Source organism: Drosophila sechellia, unplaced genomic scaffold, assembly GCF_004382195.2.
Source record: "Drosophila sechellia strain sech25 unplaced genomic scaffold, ASM438219v1 Y_11, whole genome shotgun sequence".
In the NCBI taxonomy this organism is placed as follows: domain Eukaryota; kingdom Metazoa; phylum Arthropoda; class Insecta; order Diptera; family Drosophilidae; genus Drosophila; species Drosophila sechellia.
In genome coordinates this window covers 93,369-104,624 of record NW_022611370.1, presented here as the reverse complement: position 1 = coordinate 104,624, position 11,256 = coordinate 93,369, and the positions used below count along the sequence as shown (strand labels likewise).

The following is an 11,256-nucleotide window of genomic DNA, read 5'->3' as shown; positions in this document are numbered from 1 at the left end:
GTTGCTTCTGCATAGTCTGGGAGGCTGGGGTATCTGTTGTTGAACGCAGTATCATCGGCGTAAGTGGCTGCCATAACGGGCTTCTTTGACGCCTGAGCGCGCTTTTCCACACCTGACGGAAAGAAACAACAACGTGCGAGTTATAATGCCTGACAAGGAGTAAGACTCCTTGACTACGTCAGCAACTCGTGGCCCAGAATAAAAGGCATCTCACATTCCAACCCAGGGATGAGAGAGCCTACAGAGTCGTAATCAAGGGTTTACATCACACCGCTAATCTTGCCGAAATCCAAGAAGAATTAGAAAAACAGGGGCATAAGGTCAGAGACCTCCACAATCCTATTGGGAGGAAAACCAAAACACCACTTGGGATCTTCTTCGCCAACCTTGAACCTGCTAGCAACAACAAGGAGGTATTTCAGATCAGGAGACTGTGCAGGTCGGTCGTCACCATCGAGCCTCCGCTCAAATTCAATGGCTTTAGATGCCAAGGCTTTGGACACACCTAGCGCTACTGCTTTCTCGAACACCGCTGTGTAAAATGTGGTGGCCATCACGACACACGAACATGCACGAAGAAGGAGAACGAGAAGGCATGCTACCTTCACTGCCAAGCCGACCACCCTGCCTCGTTTAGAGGGTGCCCTGCTTATAAAAAGGAGAAGGCACAACCCCCAAAACCAGACCGGCCACCTCTATCAGCAAACCCTGCACCACCAAGCTCCCAAGTATCTCCAATATGAGCTACAAAGATGCGCTCATGTCTACCCATGACCTAAACGCCAAACACTCCTGGTGGGGGCCCAGCTCCATCAACCCCAAAGACAGAACGCTCCACAGATTCCTGCAGAGCAAAAGACTGGATTGCCACTCCTCTGGAGAGCCTACCCACTGGCTTACAAACCCTGCCTTGCTGCCCGACCTCCTGGACTTTGCCATCTCCAAAGGCATAGGGCAAGCCAGACTAACCTGCTCCCACTATAAAAAGCTGCTATCCGACCACAGCGCTATAAAAATGCTTCTCAACATCCCCGTCCTCAAAAAAGAGTTGCCTAAAAGACTCACCGGGAAGCACACTGACGCCTTCAAGTTCACACTCTGGATGCTGTCCTCCCTGCACACGGATCCGCCACTCTCCACTCCAAGCAACATCGATGCGGCGATCAAGACTCTCACCGAGGAGATGCACAATGCTGCTGAGTTTGCCAATCCTGCTCCTCCAACGACCCCGATAACTCCTGGGAGACCCCTTCACCTCTGGTTTCCAGAAATTGCGACCTTCGTATCGGAAAAAAGGCGCTTCAGGAGAATCTGGTTCTTCTCGCGCAACCCAAGGGACAAAGCAGCACTCAATAGAGCCACCAAGGCACTCAAGGACAAGCTGTGTACCCTACGGCAAGACTCCTCCGACAGATTCCTTGAGGAGCTGGAACCTGGTGACCCACAACAAAATTTGTGGCATGTCACGCGTCATATCAGGAGGCCTGTAAAGAAGGCGTCGCCGGTGCGGAAAGCGGACGGTTCTTTGTGCCGCTCTGAAGCCGAAAGAGCTGAAGCGTTTGCAGATCACCTCCAGATTGCATTTACCCCATTTGACAGATGCACTGGTGAAGAGTGTGCTGCCACCACCAGATTCCTAGGGAGTCCAGGTCCTCCTAGCCTGCCAATAGAGCCCGTCACCAAAGAAGAGGTTGCGCAGGAGATCGCCTCCCTTAAGGCTAGTAAATCCACAGGATTGGATCGCATCGATGCCACATCCCTTAAAATGCTGCCACCTCCCTGTTCCCAGTTGCTGGCCAACATATACAAGAGATGCTTCTCACTAGGGTACTTCCCGAGATCGCGGAAACGTGCAGAAGTCATTCTCATCCTCAAACCTGGAAAAGCAGAAACCAATCTTGCCTCATATAGACCGATTAGTCTGCTGGCAATACTCTCCAAAATACTCGAAAGAGTATTTCTGCGCAGAGTGTTGCCAGTACTGGACGAGGCTGGACTGATCCCTGATCACCAGTTTGGATTCAGGCGATCCCACGGAACACCCAAGCAATGCCACCGGCTCGTAGCACGCATCCTCGATGCATTCGAGAACAAAAGCTACTGTTCGGCCGTCTTCCTGGATGTCAAGCAGGCGTTCGACAGAGTGTGGCATCCTGGACTCCTCTACAAACTGAAGTCCCACCACTATTGCATACTCAAATCGTATACTGAAGGAAGAGAGTTCCAAGTGCGATGCGATTCCTCAACCAGCACCAAGCCCCATACGGCCGGAGTACCTCAAGGCAGCGTCCTTGGTCCCATCCTCTACACCCTATTTACAGCAGACCTCCCTATTATACCCTCCCGATACCTCACAGCAGCCACCTACGCAGATGACACGGTGTTCCTTGCCACTTCATCAAACCCTCAACGAGCATCAGCCATCATCCAGAGGCAACTGGATGCATTGGATCCTTGGCTGAAACGCTGGAACATCGTGGTCAACGCTGAAAAATCCTCACACACAACCTTCTCTCTGCGCAGAGGAGAATGCCCCCCGGTCACACTCGACGGCGACACCATCCCTAGCACCAGCACCCCCAATTAATTAGGGCTAACCCTGGACAGAAGGCTGACTTGGGGCCCTCACATCAACAGGAAGCGTATCCAGGTCAACATATGCCTTAAGCAACTCCACTGGCTTATCGGAAAAAAATCCAAACTGCGACCAAAACTAAAGATTCTCGTCTACAAGAGAAGCCAATCGGACGTACGGAATACAGCTATGGTGCACTGCAAGAGCTTCGCATAGAAGGAAGATCCAGCGATTCCAAAACAGATGCTTGAGAATAGTCTCCAACGCCCATCCCTACCACGAAAATTCCGCCATACACGAGGAGCTAAATAATAAATAAAATAAGCTATAAATAAAAAAAAAGGGTAAAAGCCAATTTTTAAGAGCTTTTCTTAGAAATCCCAAAAAAAATGTTTAAGATTTAGACCCAAACAAACAGCACAATACGGTTAACCGACTTATCACTACATGCTTATATGTATTTTTGAAGTTTAAAATCAATTTAATTTTCATTCATAATTTTCATTATTTTCATTTTCTTCTTCGTCTTCATTAGGAATGTATGGCAATTTTGGTTCTTTAATCTGAGACTCTTTAACTTCTGACTCTTCATTGTTTTCTTTTAAGAGTTCAAAGGGGTAGAACATATGATCTTTTACCATTTCGTATTTGACTATTCGGCTTTTAGGTTTTATACCACGTAGTAACCGAATATCCGCATCATCTAGCATAAAATCAAAAATATTCAAGTTTTCTTTTATATGTATTGGGTTTGCAGCTTTTGGTATGGGAACTACTCCGTAGTCGATCTACAAAATCCGTATATTAATAATAATGATTAAAATTTATTGAAACGAAAATACTACCAAATATCGCAAGACAATTTGACTTGCAGAACGCTTGTACTTATTAACCAATCGTTTCATACCTTCTGAAAAGAAATAAACTGGGCAACGATTTTCTCTGTTTGGTTGACCAAGAGGTGAAAAGGCTGTCACAATAATTCCGTTGTAACGGCAATAATCAACCAAGTCCTTTTGTAAAAAGCCTGGCCAGATCTCAACCTGATTCACTACTGGCTTAGAAGAGCTACACTGAATTATCCGTTGAATCTGTTCCATATTGAAGTTGGATAACCCAATACTTCGAACCATTCCTAGTTTAACAAGATTTTCCATTGCTCGCCAAGTATCTAAGTAGTCGATTTCACTTCATATATAGAAAATAAATAACATTTTTTTTTTCCCATAATTTGTATATATACTTACACCGTTTGTAATTGATCTCCTGAAATGGGCCTCAGAATTTCATCGCACACGTGCTTGTAGCCCACAGGAAAATGGATTAGATATAAATCAATGTAACTAAATCCGAGCAACTCAAGTTGTTTTTCGCATATACGGCGAACGTCTCTTGGATCATGGTGGGTATTCCATAGCTATACAAATGTTATAGTAATATTTTGTGCATCCAAATATGTACACGTTACCTTGGTTGTTAAAAATATATTCTCTCTGGAAATATTCCCAATTTTAATTTGAGTGCGAAGAGCTTCTCCGATCTCTTTCTCGTTCTCATAATAGTATGCAGTATCGAAATGGCGAAAACCAGTCTCAATGGCGCAATGAACCGCTGCAGAGCATTGATATCCACGAAGCTGTACAAATTTAGTTAGTTTTGTCATTAATCGGAAACCAAAATAGTATTTGAATATTGCCTTATTAGTTCCAAATCCCAAAACAGGCATTTCGTGACCACTACTAAGCCTTACTTTTGGGGCCATTAGTAAGGCCTTTTCCCCACATGGTGTATTTTGGTTGCCACCATGTATAACCGCAACTTGAGAATTATCTTCGACGATATCTCTGGTCAAAAAGTCCGCTGTGATCATTACTGAAGAATATTTACAAATTTGATATTTTTGAATATTTAAAACAACCAGCTGGAAAGAGAATTTTTTGTTGAATGTTTATGCTCAGTATACTAGTTTTATATACAATCTAAATACAAATATATATGTCGGCGCATACTTTTGTAAGCTAGTGTATGTGCTAGAATATTTCACAAGAATAGTAATTCCATCATTTTGGGAAATCAATGGTATTTCATCATATTGCATTATGTGTTAGAATATTCCAGAAGAATAGTAATTTCATCATTTTGGGGAAATCATTGGTATTTCATCATATTGCATTATTTCATATTGCGTTGCTATTGGTCGGCTGTATTTTTGTAGCTTTGGCATCTCCCGTTTCAGCGCGGCGGCAGCGTGTGGTCGCTGTCGCCGAGTGTGGTTCAAAGGTTAGCACGGAGAAGAAGTGAGTGACACAAATTAATTGTGTGTAGACCTTCGGTTCCTTCGAAACTCGCTGCGTGAAATGGAAAATAATAATTGCTCCGACATCAGAAGTGGGATCTGGCTCGCTACCTAACACCATAGATGGGCCGTGGCGCGTTTTAATGGAAATGCAAAATAAAAACTTGATCGAACTTGTTAAAGCAATAAAATCAACGGCATCCGAAACAACAAACAAAAATACTGTGGTGTTACCTAAATTCAACGCGGACCTTGATGGCGCAGACGCAACGGCGTGGTGCTCTACGGCAAATATAATTATGGCTGAATCAACTATAAAAGGCAGCGCGTTAGTTATGGCTTTATGGATGCAGCGATGGAAGGAAGCGCGTCGCAGTGGTTTGCTCAAATATGCTATCCGGAAATAACTTGGGCCGAGTTTAAGAAACTTTTCGTGCAACGTTTTGCTAGTGTGGAAACTCCAGCGGCTATGTTTTTAGCAATGCTAGCAGTTTGTCCAACTGACGGCGAATGTCTCTCCAATTATGCTAGTCGCATGATGACGTCGCTTATTACGAAGTGGCGTGAGATGGATGTGGAGGAGATAGCTGTTTCTGTGACGCTTGCTAAGTTGGCTCAAGTAGATAGCAGGCTGCAACGATTAACATTTACTTCAAATGTGCGCACAAGAAGTGAATTACAAACTGAGCTTAAAGCATTTGCGTTTAATAAACGGAAGAAAACTCCGAAAGAAAAAAGAACAAATGCCTCCAGCTGACATAAAGCGCCAGCGACTTTCAACAATGAGATGCCATTTCTGTGGAAAACTCGGTCACAAGATGATCGAATGTAGAGCTAAACAGCAGCAGCAATTTTCATCTAATGCCAGGGACAGCAACGATAGGAACCCTTTTGGTCACCGTCAAAAATCGGATGTGACTTGTTTTAATTGTGGCGAGAGCGGTCATATTTCAACACACTGCAGCAAGCCCAAAAAGGACACAGGCACACATCAAGTGAAAAGGTTGGAACTATGCGAGGTTGTTGAACCCAAGGGAGAGATGGTTCATCAAGGCGAGACATTTTCAACAACAACAACTCAGAGCCCACTCGTTCGTCAGAAATGCCTAATTCGCTGGAATAGAGCAAGGTCCCGAAAAGAAGAGGCACAAAATGCAAACACCGATTAGATGCCATAGTTGTGGTAAACTCGGACACAAGGCAATGGAGTGCCGAAAGAGAAGAGCAGAAGAAAAGAACGAGAGAAACGAGACGAGACCAGGCGATAGCAGCGACAGATCTAAAGTTACGTGTTTCAAATGTGGCAACGTTGGACATATTGCATCGGCGTTCAGGAACAGCAACAGCGAATATAACCATAGAGAGGAGAGTCGACACGTGTGCGGTAATTCAGCAGAACGGGACAGCAATATAGTTTGGTGAGCGGTTTCTATTTTTCTTTGATTCTCGTTCCGAATGCTAAAAGAGACAATTAGCGAGAAGAGACGCCATAATCTTGTAGTTTTGAGAGGCATAGGCGAAAATGTTGTCAAGAGTAATTTGCAAATTCTGTCCACTGTAAAAATTTCTGAATTCAATCTTGAATTGTTATTTCACGTAGTTGATAAGAAATGCCTTAAATACGATATGATGATTGGGCAAGATATTTTTCAGCTTGGTTTTGGAGTAATGTTAAAAAGTAACAGGTTCGATATTTACAAAACACAAACGGTATTATCGATAAATGACGATAGCATGTTAAATAAGGTCGACTCAATTTCTAGTGATAAATCAAAACTTAATGCTATATTGGCCAAATATTCAAATGGGTTTTGTATTGACTATCGTGAATTGAACGCAAATACAGTGTCAGATAAGTATCCCTTGTCGTTAATATCAGACCAGATTGATCGCTTACGTGGCGGGAAATATTTTTTCAGTTTGGATATGGCCAGTGGTTTTTATCAGGTGCCAATTCATCCCGATTCTGTTGAGAGAACAGCTTTTGTAACCCCTGAAGGTCAATATGACTTTTTGGCAATGCCGTTCGGATTAAAGAATGCGTCATCTGTTTTTCAGCGTGGCATAGTCCGAGCCCTGGGGAATTTAGTTAATACCTATGCGGTCTATATTGATGATGTGTTGATTGTCTCAGATTCTGAAGAGGAAGCGTTCGAAATGATTGAAGCTGTTGAAAGAGACAGCAGCGAAATGATTGAAGCTGTTGAAAGAGACAGTAGAGAAATGATTGAAGCTGTTGAAAGAGACAGCAGCGAAATGATTGATGCTGTTGAAAGAGACAGTAGCGAAATGATTGAAGCTTTTGAAAGAGACAGTAGCGAAATTATTGAAGCTGTTGAAAGAGACAGTAGCGTAATGATTGAAGCTGTTGAAAAAGACAGTAGCGAAATGATTGAAGCTGTTGAAAGAGACAGTAGCGAAATGATTGAAGCTGTTGAAAGAGACAGCAGCGAAATGATTGAAGCTGTTGAAAGAGACAGTAGCGAAATGATTGAAGCTGTGTAACGAACTGATTTTCTTTATTTCGCTCGCTACTGATCGTCCCGGGTGAGGCAACGCTCGTCCTGGAACCACCTGTACCGACCACTGACACCACTGACCCTTACGGACACGTCGGGTTCTTTGCCTTAGCTTCCGAAGGTCCTTCCGCCGGCCGGAACGGATATAGGATGTTATGGTGCAAGGTGTATCGTCCTTGGCGAGGCAACGCCCGTCCTGGGACCACCTGTGCTAGCCACTGACTCCAACGATCCTTACGACACGTCAGATCGTTCTCCTTCGCTCCCAGAATCTCCACTTGCTTGTGGCGATTCGTCCTTCTAAGTCCTTCGGGCCTCTTGCCGCCCGATGCTTGCACTGCTCCTTTTCGCGTTCGCCCGCGTGTTCACACTTCCGATCTCTTCTATTGACACTCCGACACTCGGCCACCTTCCGCCCGCGATCTCTCTGTCTCCTTCACTGTCCCCCATTCGTGCTCGCGCCTACCCTTTATAGGCCGCAGGGATCCCGTTATTTTCCTTTTTGCGCACGGCCCGCTTGGGTACAAGGTCCACGTATTGTGCCGTTGATTCACGGTGCGTCCTCTTTGCTCACGCACCGTTACCGTTTAACCTCTTCGCCCTTGGCCAGCGGAGTCCAAGGTCCACCGAGGTACCGTTAACTATCGGTCTTTCCGCTCTGCCCTTCGTCGCGTCTGTTGCTAGGCCGCTCCCCTACACGAGATTTGTGGGGAGTTTTACGACTCCTCACATCTCCCCCTTCCTTCGGTAGTTTTTTTTTTTTTTTAAAAAACTGTTGGTCCCGGCGTTCCTCCGCCCCGGTTTCCCTTCGTATATGCAGCTTCACTGTTCCTTTCCTCCGGTGCTGTTCAATATTCAAATTCTCCCGCCTTCCACTCACCGCTCATCCGTCTTGCCGCCTCGGCGAACTCTTGTTATCGATAACACCGCATCGTTGCCACTGTCGATATTCCGGCGTTGCCATTTCGTGCCAATCGCTACCTCCAGTGTGGCCGTATGCGAGCATCCTATCTGTCACACTATCGATCGATAGTCGCTATCGGGACGCTCCCATCCCAATTGTTTCCTCGCATTCTTCGGTGTAGCAGCTCAATGAAAGGTAAGTCTAAAGTTTTCTTGCGTAGCGCCTTATTGACAAATCCTCTCTTACTTCCAGCTCCACCAACACATGTATGCCCCCTCCCTTCATGCTCCGGGCGGCTGCCCCTGGCCCCGGGCCCCTTGGATGCCTGCCTTGTTGTCAACTGCGGCCCGCCTGTGTTCTGCGACTGCCTTCCCCTCCCGCGGCCGCAGCAGCCCCGCGTCGTATGCCGGCCCGCGCGCCTGGCCCCGCGTCACCCCCTCGCGCGTTATTGCGGCTGCTGCGGATGATCTCCTCACCCAATTTTTTTGCCTGTTACAATGCCTGTGTTGTTTACAAAAACCCAGACATACGGTTTTCATTGCCGTCTGACGTTCTTTATTCGGCGACCGTCACTCTTACCTCCCCGCCCCTCCGTACCTTAAGGCGGTAGCGCTGCCCGCCCAGCTCGAACAACTTGGCCCAGTGCACTCTTCGATTCCGGGCTCCTTGTCGAGCCGCTTCCTCGGCCACCCGGGCGGCCAGTCTTCCGTCGGTACCTCTTTCCACTTCTGCCCGTCCAGCGACGCTTGCCTGCAGGGGCATGGGCGGGGCGGCGGTTGTCGCGCCTCTGGGCATCTGCCTCGGCAGCTTTGGTGGTGGTGGCGCCTCACCTGGCGCAGGCCAGCTCCACTCCTCCTTCTCCGGGTTTGCTTCTCCCAGGCTCTCCTCCCTCGGGCCCTCCTTCTCCGGGTTTACTTCTCTTGCTCGGGCGCGCAATCGCGGATCACGGGACTCCTGGTCCGGCGTTCTCCAGCCGATCGCTTCCGCCTCTTCCCAAGCCAGGGCTTCCGGCGCGTCCTCGGTCTCCACCGAGGCGGGCCACGTCCACGTCACCGACTGTTGGTGCCATAGCCGCCCGCCCATCTCGAACGTGCGAACCACCTGGCCGACGTCATTCCCCCTGCTGGGGTGGTGTCGACGGCGTGCGCGGCGGCCGTGGTGGTGTCGGCATCGAAGCCGGCTTCGGCCGCGGCGGCGTCAGCTGCGGCGCCTGCGCTGGCGTCATCCGTGGTGGTGTCGGTGGCGGTGACTGCGCCGCCGTCATCCGGGGTGGTGGCGGTGGCGGTGACCGCGCCGCCGTCATCCGGGGTGGTGGCGGTGGTGGTGACTGCGCCGCCGTCATCCGGGGTGGTGGCGGTGGCGGCGACTGCGACGGCGGCGGTGTCTGGCGTGGCGGCGGCGTCAACGGCAACGGCGGCTGCGGCGGCGCCGTCAACGGCAACGGCGGCTGCGGTGTCGGCGGTAGCTGTCTTGCCAGCGTCTGCGTTGGCTCCGGCTGCTCCGTGGTTGGTGCCCATAAAGCCTCCTCCTCCTCTTGCAGCCGAGCTCCTGCCATGCGGCCTCGGCGTCGGCGACCCTCCGCGCGTCTACCATTTGCTGGAAACGCCGCAGGGTGGCGACTCGTGCCTCATATCCACCGGGTCCTCGGTCGGCGGCGTGACTCCGAGGCGTATCCGTCCCTGGCCCTGCGTATCCCGCTGGACGCTCCGGTAAGCCATCCGCGCCCTGGCCTTCCGCGCGGTCTCGTCCTCGTCCGATGACACCTCCGGCGTGACCGTCTCGCCTCCGTCATCGTCTTCTTCGCTCTCCGAGGAGAGGGTGATGACCTCGGCCGCGACCTCCGCCTCCGCCATTGGCTGGTCGTCCTCGAGCTCTATGTCCGGAATTTCCTCCGGGTCCTCCACACTTCCCGGGGATGGAGATCGCGACACCAGGGGTGACGCCAGGAGCTGGAGGTAGGAATCGGAATCCCTACTCCATATCGCTCCGGGCTGTTCCCCGGCGCCGGTCTCTCTAACTTCCCGGGCGTTAAACACGTGTGCTACCATGGTGATCTCAAATTGAAAAGACCAGCTCGAGCCGCGCTCTCCGCGCCGAAACCTCGGTTTTGCTTCTGCTCCTTATTCCGATATTCCGAGGGCCTGTACTGGTGACGGAGCTTGGCTGCGTACCCTCCCTGTCCCGCTCTCGCGCTCTAACGGGCCTGTGTGTGTGTGCTGACTTCTGCTTCGTATCGATACCTTGTATCGTCTTCACCCTTTCCTCCCCCGATTCGATTTTATTTATTTTTATTATTATCATTATTTTATATATATATATATATTTTTTTTTATTAATTTTTTTTTAATTCCTTTTTTTTTTACTTTCTTTTTTTTATTATTTTACTTTTTTTTTATTAATTTTTTTTTTTTTTTTTTTTTTTTTAAATGCTTTTGACAGGTGGTGCTCTTTGGCACATACGGTGTCCCGCACCTTGGGTCGCCGTCTCTGAGGTTGTAGTTCCGTGCCTGATCCTGTGCCGCCTTCTCCATATTCCTCCGCACCAGTTCGAATATTTCCCCGGTGTCTGGATACACTTTCCGGTCCCGGTCGTTTTCTCGTCAAACAACGCGTTGGGCAGCCTCGGCTCCCTTCCCTGCGTTATGAACGCCGGCGAGTACCCTGTGCTCTCCGCCACACTTGTGTTGACCGCCAGCTGCAGCTCCGGCCAGTACTCGTCCCATGTCCTCTGATCGGCACCTGTGAATTGCGCGATCATTGTTTTGACGGTCCTGTTGGCCCTTTCCGTAGGGTTCTCTTGCGGGGTATATGGAGCCGTGAGCTGGTGTCGTACCCCCAGCTCCTCCAGAAACCTCCTGAACGCCATACTTGTGAACTGCACGCCGTTGTCGGTGATCATCACTTTGGGCACTCCGAATCTGGCCACTATCCGCTCTCGAACGGCCTTTCGCAGCGTCTCAGT

The 11,256-nt window shown here is 49.0% G+C and overlaps 1 protein-coding gene across 1 annotated transcript; it reads right to left on the bottom strand.

Moving 5' to 3' along the window:
• Positions 1-3,020: 3,020 nt before the first annotated feature.
• LOC116803402 (1,5-anhydro-D-fructose reductase-like) lies at positions 3,021-4,540 on the bottom strand. Its single transcript, XM_032727135.1, has 5 exons — positions 4,272-4,540; positions 4,044-4,211; positions 3,823-3,992; positions 3,421-3,763; positions 3,021-3,363 (listed from the first exon to the last, which is right to left on the bottom strand). Exons 1-5 carry the CDS (start codon positions 4,443-4,445, stop codon positions 3,064-3,066), a joined length of 1,155 nt encoding a protein of 384 aa, XP_032583026.1. The 5' UTR covers positions 4,446-4,540; the 3' UTR covers positions 3,021-3,063.
• Positions 4,541-11,256: the final 6,716 nt, after the last annotated feature.